Source organism: Paroedura picta, chromosome 5 (genome assembly GCF_049243985.1).
Source record: "Paroedura picta isolate Pp20150507F chromosome 5, Ppicta_v3.0, whole genome shotgun sequence".
NCBI lineage: Eukaryota > Metazoa > Chordata > Lepidosauria > Squamata > Gekkonidae > Paroedura > Paroedura picta.
In genome coordinates, this window is record NC_135373.1 from 36,078,668 (window position 1) to 36,093,823 (window position 15,156).

Genomic DNA, 15,156 nt, shown 5'->3' on the forward strand with positions numbered 1-15,156 from the left:
CCACGGCCAGTCACACCCTTAACCTAAGGAGGCTACATATAAAACGGAGACGTTAATGGGGTTTTTTCCACGCGAGGCTCATTGCGTCCGTCGGGTTGGTCCCCACGCGGGTTTGCTTTTCCCACGTGCTCGCCAAGGCCCGAGGCGCGCGTACTTTGCTCGCCTACCGCTACGGCACAAGCCCCCTTCTCAACAGCGCTGCCCGGTTCCTGCGAGACGTCCAGGGCCGCCACCACGCGAAGAAGCCCGTGCGCCCGACTCCCTCGTCTCGCCTCCCCGCCGCTAGGCGCAGGCCGAGATCCTGAGCAGGGGCGGCTCGGGGGGGGGGGGAGGCAGCGCTGGAGGGAGCGGCCGCCGCTTCCTGCTCCTCTGCGCGGGCTCGGCTCGGCGGGGTTTGGGGAGGAGGAGGCGGGGCGTCGTCGCGCTTTCGCTGTGCCCTGCTGGCTCCTCGGCTCCGGCCGCCACGCTGAGTCCGGAGCGCAGGTGGGTTTGCCGCCGCCACGTCCCTCTTTGCCGACGGGGCGGGAGAGCTTTTGTGCCGCCTGGCCTGCAGGGACGGCGGAGGCGTCGGACTACGATCCGCAGACGGCAGCTGTCGCGCAAGCTGCTTTCGGGAGCCCCTGCCGCGGGGAGAGCTTCTTCCGCCGGCTCCACGGCGAGTGCCTTGGCGCGCAGCCGGAGCGCCCTCGGGTGTCTTGTGGGCTGGCCGCCTTTCCTTGCGTTGCGCCGGTCAGGCCGACCGCCCCGTCGGGAGAGGGCATCGTCCCTCGGCCCGCTTTGCCTACGAAGTCGCCAGCGCCGAAGGGCAAACGGGCGGGGCATTTGGGGGTGCGGGGGCGACCCCCGGGCGGAGATTTGGAGGCTCGAAGCCTGGGATGGTTGTGACCTCAGGGGTCGGAAATGGCCGGAGATTTCGGGGTGGGGGGAGCAGAAAGGTTTGGTCTCGGATGGGTAGGCTGCTGTAACAGTTGAGTTGTGTGTTGGTTAGTATCTGGGGATTTTGGAAGGGGGGTGGAGCCTAAAGAGGGCGAGGTTTGGGGAGGGACCAATGAGATCTAATGCTATAGAAGTTTACCTTTCAAAACCGCGGTGCTCTTAAGGTGAAGTCATCTCTGTCGCCTGGATACGAGTTGTAATTCCAGATCCCAAGGGAAGACCTGGAGGTTGGGAACCCTAATCCTGCACTAGGGTTGTCTAACTTCAATTAGAAGATTTCTGGAAATGCTCTGTGGAGGGGGTGGATTTCAGGGACGTATAATGCCATTGATTCCACCATCCAAGGCAGCAATTCTACGACTTCTTACTGGGAAAGTGATGTTTGTGGCTTGGAGATAAATTGTGATTGTGGGGCATCTCCAGGCCCCATCTGGAGCTTGGCGAGGAGGGTAATGACAGGCCCCTGTTAGTGGGAGCGCGGTAGAAGCCGGGAGCCCTTCCACATCCTATTTATAGCCAGCTTGACTTCCTGGTTGTGCAGTGAAGCCGCATCTTGAGGGTGCGGTCCGTTTCTCCCTGGGCACATTGAGAGCTGGGCCAAGACAGAAACAGCCATGAAGCATATAAATATCATATTTTTTTTTTGTAAAAAATGGGTTCTGCAAGCAGTGGGAAGGAGCCAGAAGGGGTGGGAGATTTGAAGACGCTCACCCCCCACCCTTCTACCCTTTGCCCCATCCCAAAATATGAAGGTGGTGGAATTAGGGAAAATGACCTTTCTCTGACATTGGTGTTGTGCAGTGCCAGATCCATAAAATATAAGACTGTTTTTGTGCATGATTTATTAGCAGGGCAGGATATGGGCTTGGCATGCTTGACCAAGATCTGGGCGAGGGAAAGCAAAACGGTTGCCTTGAAAGAACTGACTCCACCAATCACAGACAAAAGGTGGACGGCGGGGAGGGGGGAGTGATGTTGATCTACGAGTCTTTCTCCTTTAGGGCACTCCTCGCCCAGCAGTCTCAGGTGTTGCATGTGTGGGCCGAGTGTGAGACACAGAAGAGAGTTTAGCCATCTGGCTGGTGTACCGACTGCCTAATGTACCAGCCAATACCATACAGAACCCCATGGAACTGGTGGCTGGGTGGGCCACGTGGATGATTGTTCTAGGGGTCTTCAATGTCCACACGGAGAAAGCTGACTCCTTGCAGGCATCAGAACTTGTGTCAGCCGTGGCAACACCCAATTTGTTACTGGTTCTGCACATGAAACATGTCACACCCTGGATTTAATTGTGAGTGTCCTGCAGAGTGCAGGGGGTTGGACTAGATGACCCAGATAGTCCCTTCAAACTCTATGATCTTTGGGGCAGGGCTATATGGGGGTCCGGTACATTCTGCAAGGGTGCCTGAAGGGCCCAGGTTAGTATACCACTTCCTTCCTGGATAGGTGGAGAGCAGATTTGTATTAGCCCAAGGAGACTTATGGATCCAATAGGATTCTGGAATGCTTTGCAGGATCCGATGCCCTTGCAGCTTGATTGACGAGCTGGTAGAAGATGGGAATAGCTGCCTCTCTGAAGCCACTGACAAAATTGCTACCCAGCGCCCTCTCAGCTCCCACCCCAAGCTAACTTCGTGGTACACCTTGGGGCTACGTGAATTGAAATGGGAGCTGAGGTGGAAAACTCATGATCAAACTTGCTAGAGCAAGTTAGGTGGAAAACTCATGATCAAACTTGCTAGAGCAAGTTAGGTGGAAAACTCATGATCAAACTTCAAGAATATTTTATAAGACACTTATGAATGTTCATGAGTTGGCCGTAAAGGCTACAATAAAGTAATACTTTGTGGCCTCTGTTGCCTCTGTTAACTCACACCCAGCACAATTATTTAGAACAAGTTGATCTTTGATATTCCTAGTGGCAGAACCATCCCAAATTGCAGAATTGGATGTTAGCTGTGAGGCTTTTGGCAGCTCTTTCGCAGTGACAATCTTGTCACTCTGCCAACCTCAATACAGTAATGGAACTGGAAACCCATTGGCCATCTCAAAGTCCTATTTTGGACTGCTTCAGTCTGCTCTCCTCGGCTGAGTGGACAGCACTCAAGCAGCTGTTTGGCCTACCATGTGCCCCCTAGATTTGTGTCCCTCATGGGTAGTGAAAGCGGGTGATGAAGAGATCTAGGCCCCCCTCTGAGAGATCATCAACTTGTCCCTAACTTCAGGGACCTTCTTGGAGAGTTTGAAGAAGGCTGTGGTTAGGCCACTTGTAAAGAAACCAACTTGGGATCCAGCTACTGACCAGTTTCCCATTTGATATTCCAGCGTAAGGTGCTTGAGTGTGTGGTTGCAGAACAGTTCCAGAGTTTCCTGGAAAAAACATCAGCTCTTGACACATTCCAGTCTGGATTGCAACCAGGGGTGGAGATGGCACTGGTTGCCTTTACAGATGATCTCCGGAAGCAACTGGCTCTAGGCAGGTTGGAGCTGCTATCATTGTTAGACCTGAGAACAGTGTTCGATAGTCAACCATGGTTTATTAACCCAGTACCTAGTTGATGCGGGGTTCAAGGAGAGGCCCTCTAATGGCTGAAATCTATTCTCCAAAGTCAGAGAAAGAGTGTGATACTCGGGGAGAGAACCTCCCTGCAGCGTGTCCTGATATGTGGGGTTCTTCAGAGAGTAATTCTCTATCCAGTGTTATTTAACATCAACATGCGGCTCATTGCCCAGCTAATCTGGAGTTTTGGGCTGGGGTTGTCATCATTATGATACTCAGCTGTACTTGTTGATGGGTGGCCATCTGTCTACCCCTCTGAATCCTCAGCCAGATGTTTGGAGGCTGTGTCAGACTGTCACACATGGAGTTAGCTGAAGTTAAATCTTGCTAAGATGGAGGTCCTCTGGATGGGCTGCCAAGCCCCAGATGCGCTGCTACAACTCCCAGCTCTTGTTGGAGTTCAACTAACAACTTCAGCAACCGTCAATAGCCTGGGTATAACACTGGATGCCTCACTATCGATGGATGCCCAGGTTACAATTGCTGCATGCCAGGCTTTCTACCATCTTCACTAAGAACGGCAGCCAGCATCTGTTGGCACCCAACCTAGCCACTGATTCACACACCTCCAGACTAGACTACTGTAACTCACTCTATGCAGTGAGTTACCTTTGATCTGGAAACCTTTGATCTGGAAACTTCAGCTGATCCAGAATGCAGCTGCACGTATCCATACTAGGATCCTGTGGAGAGCCCATCTACTATCTGTGCTTGCCCAACTGCACTGGCTCCAGATTGGGGACCAATCCATATTCAAGGTTCTGGTTCTTACCTTCAAAGTCTGAAACGGTCTGAGACCTTTGTATCTTTGGGACCGCCTCTCCCTTTAAGTCTCCCAAAGGGCATTAAGGTCTACTGACTGAAATCTACTTAGGATCCCTGGCCATAAGGAGCTCAAACTGGCCTCAACCAGAGCCAAGGCCGTTCTGGCAAGTGAGATCATTGCCTTGTGGGACCTTAGGCAGTTCTGCAGGATTTGCAAGACACAGCTATTCTGCCAGACCTTTGGTTGGTGCCTGATATTTGACATCTGATCTCACTGACATCTCTGCCTGCACCTGCCAAACTAATATCCTTAGGGAGGCTGCACCATGATCCCCCCCCCCCAATTCCATGATAGGAGTTTTATGGGCAATATAGGCATTTTTAAGTCAAAAAAATTAACCAGGCTTAAATTTTATTTTTGTTTTATTTATTTTATTCTGTTTATATGATTTTGAATGTTGAGATAGGGCAGAATAAAAGCCTATATAAATAAAATAATCACTGAAGTGCTAAAATGAATCAATATAATCCAGGAGCCTAGTGGTGCTTCAAGGGTGAGTGGAATTTATTCTGAGTATCAATTTGCGTGAGCCAAGATCATGAAGTATCAATGTTGACATATGAAAGCTTGCAGAGCCTCTTGTGGTGCAGAGTGGTAAGGCAGCAGACATGCAATCTGAAGCTCTGTCCATGAGGTTGGGAGTTCAATCCCAGCAGCCGGCTCAAGATTGACTCAGTCTTCCATACTTCTGAGGTCGGTGAAATTACCCAGCTTGCTGGGGGGTAAACGGTAATGACTGGGGAAGGCACTGGCAAACCACCCCGTATTGAGTTTGCCATAAAACGCTAGAGGGCGTCACCCCAAGGCTCAGACATGACCCGGTGCTTGCACAGGGGATACCTTTACCTTTTATGAAAGCTTGCACTCGGAATAAATTTTGGTAGGATGACCAAAAATCAGAAATACCCAAACAGGCACCTCCCTCAAATCCTCAGGTATGTTGGAACCCAGAACTGACAACCCTAGTACCATGGTGCCTTCTGATACCTTTCTGAGCACCTGCCAAGTGCTGCCAGGAAGTGGACTGGGCTGGGCATTTTGGAGTCTTGTTAAACTGAGCTTATCTCTGGAATGTTACCATTACTACATAACCTCGATCCCTGATATTCTGTGGTTAGTTCCAACTCACCTGGTAGCCATTTTGTGTCTGGCTCTGCCTCCTCTGGCAGCCATTTTGTGATTGCATCTACTGTCCTTTGGCAGAATTCCAAAGGTGCCCATGGGCACAAGAACAGTGGGGACCCCTCCTGCCCAGTTGGGACAATGTGTGGATGAGAGCAAAAGGCAGTGTTCTCGGTTCCAGAACAAAGGTGTTGTTCATGTCTTTGTGTGTCAAAAGCAGGCTGACTTCTGACTTCCCTCAAATATGGACTTTTAACTTCAACTCAAATATGGAGCTTGAGAGGATGAACCCTGAGGGGGCCGCTGAAGCGTCAGAGGAAGAGAAGAGAGACAACGAAAGAAGCCGTGGTGGTTGCATCAGCTGCGACAGCTTCCACGAAACCATTTCCAAATGGATGCTTCCGGAAGACACCAGAGGGACCTACCTCGAAAGAGCCAACTGCATCCCACCCCCCATTTTCATCCTCGCAATCAGCCTTGCTGAAGTAAGGCATGCATCTGAAACATTTTTTTTCTTATTTCTCATTTTCTATTGAAAATGACTGCATATTTATTTTTTTAGAAAGCTCTCTGAATATGACGGAAGGTGGTTGGGTTGGGTACCACGCAGTGGTAAAAATGTAATTGTTTTTATTTGTATTGATTTTAGCTCTTGGTTTTTGTTTTGTTTTGTTTTGAAGATTTGTGGGGTTTTGGGGGGGGGTTGTTTTAAAACATGTTATGTGTGTTTCAGTTTGTCAGCTGCTTTGGTAGCCCTTGTGAGGGTAGAAAAGCAGGATATAGGGTTTTGTAAAATAAAAAAAAATTAAAATTAGATGCATCACTTCAGAATCCAGTAGCACTTTTAAGACCAACAAAGATTTATTCAAGGCGTGAGCTTTTGAGTTCAAGCACTCTTCCTCAGATGCAATCAATAGAAAATTAGAAAGCTCGCACCTTGAATAAATCTTTGTTGGTCTGAAAGGTGCTACTGGACTCTGATTTTATTGTGCTACTTCAGACTAACACGGCTACTGATTTGAATCCTTCAGGTTGCTGATTACAGGATTGAGTGCTGTTCCATGTTAGACTGCCCGTCATAGAAATCTGCCATGTTAAGGGGAAGAGCCCTCTCCCTGGTGTTCTCATTTCCGAGTGTTGGGATCCTTGTTTCCTTTTCTGCATGCAGGAACAATTAGATTAGACCATGCTAGATTAGACCATGTCAAGCTTTAGCTCATTTATAGCAACATCGTGGGGTGAGATGAACAGAGATGCTTCACCACTGCCTGCATTTGCATAGCAACCCTCAGCTTCCTTGGTGGTCTCTATCCAAGTACCAGCCAGGACCAACCCTGCTTAGTTTCTGAGATCTAACAAGATGAAGTTAGCCTAGGCCAGATATTCTAATTAATCATTGTGGTTAATGTCTGAAGTGTGCTTCACAAACTTTTGGTTCATGTTATGTTTAGTTGATTACTGTGATCTCCTTGCACAAGATAAAATACTCATCATAAGAATGTTTTAACTACTCGTTGCTATGTGTACCTTTGCAATCTCTTCTTATGCATTTATTCCTGGTGTAATTTTTTTAGATTGAATTTAAAACTTCCAAAGTCTGGTAGTATTCAAGGCTCAGCAAGATCCTGTTGCATGTTTTCCCCTCCCACTGTGTTCAAGTCCCTGCCAATGTAAGACCATTACCATAGAAGCTGCTGATAATGAATACATTTGAAATATAAAACTCCTTCTGAACACTTGCCCTTTGTCAGCATTTAAGTGCAATAAATATTTGAACAAATACCACATTAATGGGGGGGATTCTTCAAGTAACTATTGTAAAATAGGCAAACTTGCAGTTAAAATACCAAAGATCTATGCTCCAAAATTCATGTCACAATAAATAATTGGATTACCATACCATACCAAATTATTTGGACTTGGGAGTCAATGTGCCCCAAAGGTTGGGAACCACAGCTGTAGGGAAGGGCGGTATAAAAAATCTAAATAAATAAATAAAATAATAATTAGGTTCATATATTACAATCCCTTTCTAAGTCTTCAGATTTCTACATAAGTAAAATTAATGTTTTGCTTATAAAACATATTTATTTGCTGTTGCAATTTGTAGCATTGATAGAAATGTATGTGTTTGTGTATATGTGTATGCTAAATGTCATCTCAAGGAACTTCTTGCGACCCCCATGAATTAATGACCTCCAAAACATCCTGTTAATAGCCTTGGTCTTGCAAACTGATGTGTGTGTGACTTCCTTTAGTGTGTCAATCCATCCATTGTTGGGCATTTCCTTTTATCCTGTTGCCTTCAACTTCTCCTAGCATTATTGTCTTTTCCCATAAGTCTTGTCTTCCCATCATGTGACCAAAGTTCAATAGCTTCAGTTTAGTCATCTTAACGTCTACGGAGATTCTAGGCTTGATCTCCTGTACTGAATGCCAATAAGGGTATGATCGCTTGACTGAATATGCTTTAGACTTAATAGATGCTTTTGCTTTTTCCAAATGTGATGTCCTATCCTGGGGTGTTAAAAAACCAACCAACAACAATTATTTAACTTCTTTGTGTCTAGCTGACTACCTTCATCTATTACGCTGTTCGGAAGCCCCAGGAACAGTGGATGACTCTTGATTCTAGCATCTGGGACAGCCCTTTTACATACAGACCCGACAAGAGGAAAGAGGCTTGGAGATTCTTGTCTTACATGCTTGTGCATGCTGGGTGAGCCACAAATTGCACTTATGCTGAAGTTGCCGGTGATTATTTTGAGTGTCTTTTTTTCAAATAAATAAATAAATTTCATATGCGCCAGAGAAATGTATTTGATGCTATGCATGATGGGATTTGTAGTTCCTACGTGACCCCTGGTGGTATAAAGGAGAGAAAGGGATTTCTGAATGCGCTTGAACCAGGTTTCTGAATCAGAAGTGTGCTCTGTCAGAATTTTCACAAACTTCCCATGTATATCTGTTTGGAAATTTATTATTGTAAGTTTGTTATTGTAACCCATTCTGAGTTTCCAAAGATAGGGTGGAATATAAATTCCAAAATAAAATAAATATTTATTGGCTTTGCTGGAAACCATAAATGTAGTGGAGTCTGATAGAACAATCTGCTGAAGATAAGTCCATGGACCTCTGGAGAGCCAGTTTGGCCCCTGCCATAAGGTATGAATCCACGACTTTGATTTGTGATGCTCTGTTTTAAGGTGTACAATCCAGATCCATTAAGGTTAATAAATGATCTGTGATCTGCCATGTGGAGTAGGATGGATCATGCGTTTCCTTCTAATACACGTTTGAGGAAATGAGTTCTGATTGATGCTGGAAGAAAAACTGTTAGTCTTTAACGCAGAGCTGAAAGAGTGGTAAGTTTCTCACATCTGCTCTGCTGGAGAGCTTGCTTTCAATTCTGTCTGGGCCTCTGCTTGGAGAGCAGGAAGAAGGAAATAATAACTGTAAGATGGTAAGGAAATGTTGTCAAGTTGCAGTGGACAGATAGCTATTCCATATGCAAGAGATGCTTGCAGGTGATTTGTCATTGCCTAGCTACTCTGGACTTCCTTGGTGGTGTCCCATCCAACTACTAACCACGGCTGACCGTACTTAACTTCTGAGATCTGAAGAAATGCAGCTAGCCTGGGCCATCCTTGTCAGGATGTAATAAGCATACTTAGTACGAAATATGCCAAGACTGCTGAACTGTAAAGGTGGAAGATAGGTATTCTGAGTGCTGATGATGATTCTCCATATGGTGAAGACTAGTTCATCCTTGTAAATTTTGTTTTCTTTTTTCTTGACAGCATTCAGCACATCTTAGGAAACCTTTTCCTTCAGCTTTTCTTGGGAATCCCCCTTGAACTGGTTCACAAAGGATTCAGAGTTGGCCTGGTGTACATAGCTGGAGTGATTGCAGGTAGGCATTGCAGTAGTAGTAGAAGAAGAAGAAGAAGAGTTGTTTCATATCCCCTGAGCCTTTGGGGAGGGCGGTATATAAATCTAAAAAATATAAAATATAAAATATATATATATGCCATTTTTCTCTACCCAATGGAGTCTCAAAGTGGCTTACATTCGCCGTCCCTTTCCTCTCCTCACAACAGACACCCTGTGAGGTGGGTGAGGCTGAGAGAGCCCTGATATCACTGCTCTGTCAGAACAGTTTTATCAGCGCCGTGGCGAGCCCAAGGTCACCCTGCTGGCTGCATGTGGGGGAGGGCAGAATCGAACCCGGCGTGCCAGATTCGAAGTCCGCACTCCTAACCACTACACCAAACTGGCTGTCGAGGAAATGAGAGAAGTAATAGAAAATGGAGTGTCTGGGAAGAGCAGTTACAATTTCCAACTTGAGTGTTCATGCATATTAGGACTCCAGGGGTGGCTTCTTGAATGATATAGTTCACTTCCATTATTGTTATCCATGCTTGTTTGTTGTTGCTACTGACAGTGCAGTGCAAGGGATTGTTACCCCCGCCTAAAGCCAGAGATGTCATTACCTGGACTGATTCTGCACTTACTTTGTTTATTCCGTTGTGGATCCTGCTGAATTCAGATTGATTTGAACTCGGGTCTTCGTCTATCCCCCCCCCCCCCAATGAAATAGAAAGTGTTCTGCACGTGATTAGGGAAGCTCGGGGGGGGGGGGGAGGCACCAAGCACAGGAGGAGCCTCTTTCTTTTCTTGAACGGGGGTGGGGGTGGGGGTGGGAGGAGGATTGGAGACAGCAGAGGAGGGGGAATAAATCCCAGAGGAAAATGTCTGCTGAGAGAAGTTAGGGCTTCCCCTTAAAGGGAAGCCTTGCAACCTGGGAACCAGGAACTGATGCCCTGGCCAATCAGGGCTTTTCTATAGTGTTGGAGGCATGGCAGCAAGTTATTTCAGGGAAAGCAGATAGCTGCACGCTTATTCATCCCGATTTTTCAAATATTGAGGGTTATATCCACTCCATGATATCGGGAAAAGGTAGGGTCACTCAGGATCAATCATGCTTGTTGCAGAGGGAAAATTTATATTGCCCAAAATCAAAATGGAAATTGCATTCAGTATAGACCGCAGGGACTGAATTGACCTGGGATTGGAATAAAAACTCCGTGCAGATTCAGCCCTGGTTAGTCATAGAAAACCTTGACATGCCAAGTGCTAGGGGGCAGTGTTGTCCTACAAATGTACTATAACCCTTCTTGACCTGCCCCGTTTCAGGTTCGTTGGCAAGCTCAGTCTGTGATCCACTCCATGGTCTAGTAGGAGCATCTGGAGGAGTTTATGCTCTTATTGGAGGGTACTTCATGAATGTTATAGTGGTAAGGAAAAGGGATTTAATAATATTAATTTGCAATCAATGCATGGTGACCCCAGGACCATGGGTCTTCAAAACAAAACATTAACACAGATGGTTCACCATTGCCTTCCTCTGCATAGAAGAAGAGTTGGTTTTTATACCTTGTTTTTCACTACCGAAGGAGTCTCAAAGCAGCTTAAAATCACCTTCCTGTCCCTGCAACAGACACCTTGTGAAGTAGGTGGGGCTGAGAGAGCTTTGACAAAACTGTTCTGTGAGATCAGCTCTAATAGGACTATGATTAGTCCAAGGTCACCCTGTTGGCTGCATGGGGAAGAGTGGAGAATCAAACCCGATTCTCCAGATTAGAGGCCACCACTCTTAACCAATACACCGAGCTGATAAACCTAGTGGTCTCCCATCCAAATACTACCATACCTAGTTGACAAGTTCTTACAAGATCGGAATAACCTGGCCTACTTAGACTTCTAAAACAAGCCTAGCTCCTAGGAAATTTGGAGGAGGTTTGAGATATCTTCTTGGGTGATTTCTTTGCAAAGTGACACTGCTGAGAAAAATATCACAAACAAGGTAGAACAGTTCCTGGATTGAAAACCCTATGGTGACTCTCCTTACTATGTGAGAATAATGCATCGAAACTGACACACACATACCTTAACTCTAATACTTGTTTGCCAGGTGTCATTACAAAAACTTCTTCCTTTGCTTACATAAGATACCTTCGGGGGTGGGGTAACATCTGGAGCAGTGCAGAGAAAGTTCATAATTTGGGCAATTTATTTGAAAGTTTGTTTATGCCTCTGATCTTTATAGAACTTCCGTGAAATGATTCCACTGTTTGGAGTTGCCAGATTATTAGTCATCTTCCTAATAGGTAAGCTTCTGGTGTGTTCCGGCCTGTGTGATATAAAACCCGCTTACTTAATTGGTCTGTCGCTCCCCATGCCCTTTCTCAAAATAAACTGCCAAGTCATCTCTGTACATTTTAAATTGGCCATTGGAAGACTTTTTTATTTTGATGTCTCATGGAGATGTCTCATGGAGATGCAGATTTTTTTTCCCATTGAAAAAAGTGGGAAATTATGGGGAGCACTGAAATATGTGCGATATTTCTTCTCTTTTAGAAGGAGTTAGATTTATTTTTTTCCAGACAAAGCCTTATTTACTTAAAAGGTGCAATACAAAAATGTCTGAGGACAACCCTGTCAATTTTTCTAGTGGGAAAAATATGGAAAATGGTGTATGTGTGTGTTTGGGGGGGGCATCTTTGCAATGAGTGAAATAGCTTTTAAGCCAGTGTTTTACTCCACTGGAAAAACTGGGTGGTTTGGGGAAACTGGAAAATTTGGGGCAACACCACGGGAATACATTAGTAAAATGCTTATTAAAACTAGGCTTGAACACATATTTATTTATTTATTTATTTATCATACTTCTATACCGCCCTCCCCGGAGGCTCAGGGCGGTTTACATTATAACAGAGAACCATACATAAAACAGTCTGTAGAACATGTACATCGATAACCAACAATTGCAACCAAACACAACACAGTATAACAGTAAACAATCGTAATACAAACAGGTCCAGGGCTTGTTGATGGGATTCTGAGGGGGGTGGAAATCTGAGCACTACTTTTTGGGGGTGCACTGTAAAAACTATGAAACTTTGCCTTAAAAACCCCCGACTGTAGCGCACTATAACCATATAGGGTGTAGACTGTGAGTGGGCACTGAAATGTTTGAGGATTTAACAACTGGCTGCTAATATTGATTTCCTAGTTGGGACAGACATAGGATTTGCGTTGTACAGAAGATTTTTTTCTCCCATGGATGCACCTTTAGTAAGTAATGGTTTTCAGCTTTATTCTCTTAGACTGTTCTTCTCTTGGTGCCAATAAATAATTGGCTGTTCTGCTTTCCTTGCACCCAGACTGGCGCAGTATCATCACTACAGTACTGAAGCACTGCATGTTTCTTTCATGGTTGGGATTATTCCTTATGCGCTCTGCGACATTCTTTCCTGCAGCATGCTTTTCCCTCTTCGGCACGTAAAGTCAGAGGTCAGTTTGGTATTCAGAACTGACAGGTATGTGAAATCTGCAAAGGCAGCCAAAGGGCAAGTTCTCACTGTTCAGACTGTTGAGTATGTGTGTGTTGGGGGAGATACACAAATGGGTTTTCTGGACAACTGTTTTTTGGTTGCAGATTATAAAGTGCAGAAAGGGAAGACTCTGCTTCCTCAGGGTTTTCCTCTACTGGTTGTAATGTTTGGACAGGAAATCTGTCCATTCTTTTTTTTTCATGAGTTGGAACACAAAGGACAAGGGATCCTTGATTTATGAACATATTTTAGGTGAGGCAGACAACAGAGCTTAAAGGTGCAGCCTGAAGCAATTACAATGCTGAGAGGCTTGGATCTTGCCCTGGTCATAGATGGCATCAACTGACCTGGGAGAGGGGGAATTGGAGAAGCAGGAGGGGACACATCTTTGCTTGAATTCCTGATCTTTCCTGAGCTTGGATTTGTTTCCCTTTTTGGCTTTGAAGTCTTTCTTGGGAGTTCCTCTTCCTTCTGTCTGCACAAATGTTAATGCATGGTGAATTCTAGAACACGACTCATTTGGATGGGAAGGGGACCAGCACCTGGTGGCTGCTGTCTTTAATGCATGGCTCTAGCAGGCAGGTTCATTAATGCTGCTGCAGCAGCAACAGTTCTTATAAATGATTGTAAGATGTGTGTCCTACTCTTGCTAAATTTCCCTGTTTTCTCTCCCCCCCCTTCCCTCTTAAGGTTTCCTTTGTGGCTCACATCGCAGGTGGCCTTGCCGGGATGTCAATAGGTTATGTCATATTCAGCTCTTTTGATCACAATTTCATTAAAGACCCAAGATTCTGGGTCTCCATCATTGCTTACTTGGTCTTTGTGGCGTTTGCAGTATTCTTTAATGTGTTTTTCTCACCCGCAAACCAGTAGGCCAAACAGAACAATACACAAACCTTCCGTAGAGAATACACTATTTTTAAATGTATTGAATATTTGTAATTAAATGCTTTGGTTTTTAAACAATGTTATTTTAAAACTAATTTCTTTTTATCTGGAAATGCCTTTTGTACTTTTTCCATATTAAACAGCAAGGATTTCTCACTTCCATTGTTTTTTGGAATTATTTGCAGTTTTCATCGTTTGGTTCGGTAATTCATTGGCAGGGCAGAGGTGAGGCTGTGGTGCCCAGTGCTGGATTTCAACTTTTTGGAAGGCTGGGTCAGCCATTGGTCCTGCCATATCCTACTCCTCTTTCTACCAAACCCAGGTGGGGAGAGCAAAGTAGGGGCTGCAGAAATAAAGGCTCTTTAATCTGGGGGGTGAGAGAACCCTTAATGCAGACATCTTGCTTACAATCAGAAGGAAACTTAACTCGATTTTGATCATTTTTCTGATGCAAAAAATACCAGGAGAGGGAGAAAAAAGAATCTGACTCTGTATCAGTATTGTGTGCCATCCTACTTGCTGCTGGAAATTCTGGTATTGTGACTGCAGCTAAACATGGCTCTTCCTACTCTTTTAGTTTTGTACCTCTCTTATTTTTGTATGCCTCTTCTTTGTATCGCTTCAGATCTGTAGTTCCCTCTTGGAACTGTTTGGATCTCTTAGTTGTTAGGTGAACTCTTACTTCCTCAATACCAGTCAATCTTTATTATGATCATAGATCAGCCAAGACTGATACACAGTCATCCACACATCCACATACTGTAACATGTCAGAGCCATATAATAAGCTGATTTCAAAAGTGCAGATGTAATTTGTTGTTGTTGTTATGTGCGAAGTCGTGTCCGACCCATCGCGACCCCATGGACAATGATCCTCCAGGCCTTCCTGTCCTCTACCATTCCCTGGAGTCCTTTTAAGTTTGCACCTACTGCTTCAGTGACTCCATCCATCCACCTCATTCTCTGTCGTCCCCTTCTTCTTTTGCCCTCGATCACTCCCAGCATTAGGCTCTTCTCCAGGGAGTCCTTCCTTCTCATGAGGTGGCCAAAGTATTTGAGTTTCATCTTCAGGATCTGGCCTTCTAAAGAGCAGTCAGGGCTGATCTCCTCTAGGACTGACCGGTTTGTTCGCCTTGCAGTCCAAGGGACTCGCAAGAGTCTTCTCCAGCACCAGAGTTCAAAAGCCTCAATTCTTTGACGCTCGGCCTTCCTTATGGTCCAACTTTCGCAGCCATACATTGCAACTGGGAATACCATAGCTTTGACTAAACGCACTTTTGTTGGTAGGGTGATGTCTCTGCTTTTTAGGATGCTGTCTAGATTTGCCATAGCTTTCCTCCCTAGGAGCAAGCGTCTTTTAATTTCTTTGCTGCAGTCCCCATCTGCAGTGATCTTGGAGCCGAGGAAAATAAAATCTGTCACTAT

The 15,156-nt window shown here is 45.4% G+C and overlaps 1 protein-coding gene across 4 annotated transcripts; it reads left to right on the top strand.

Annotated features, from left to right (window-relative positions):
• The first annotated feature begins 353 nt into the window (after window positions 1-353).
• Window positions 354-13,888, top strand: RHBDL2 (rhomboid like 2). 4 transcript variants are annotated; one of them, XM_077337238.1, is made up of 8 exons: window positions 354-483; window positions 5,665-5,932; window positions 8,018-8,166; window positions 9,248-9,360; window positions 10,644-10,744; window positions 11,557-11,617; window positions 12,523-12,584; window positions 13,535-13,888. In XM_077337238.1, the coding sequence occupies exons 2-8, from the start codon at window positions 5,717-5,719 to the stop codon at window positions 13,715-13,717; spliced, it is 885 nt and encodes a 294-aa protein (XP_077193353.1). In that variant the 5' UTR covers window positions 354-483; window positions 5,665-5,716; the 3' UTR covers window positions 13,718-13,888. The 4 variants fall into 4 exon arrangements, with proteins under 4 accessions (XP_077193353.1, XP_077193352.1, XP_077193355.1 ...); XM_077337237.1 differs by having other exon boundaries at window positions 5,668-5,932; XM_077337240.1 differs by lacking the exon at window positions 354-483 and adding an exon at window positions 633-655 and having other exon boundaries at window positions 5,668-5,932.
• Window positions 13,889-15,156: the final 1,268 nt, after the last annotated feature.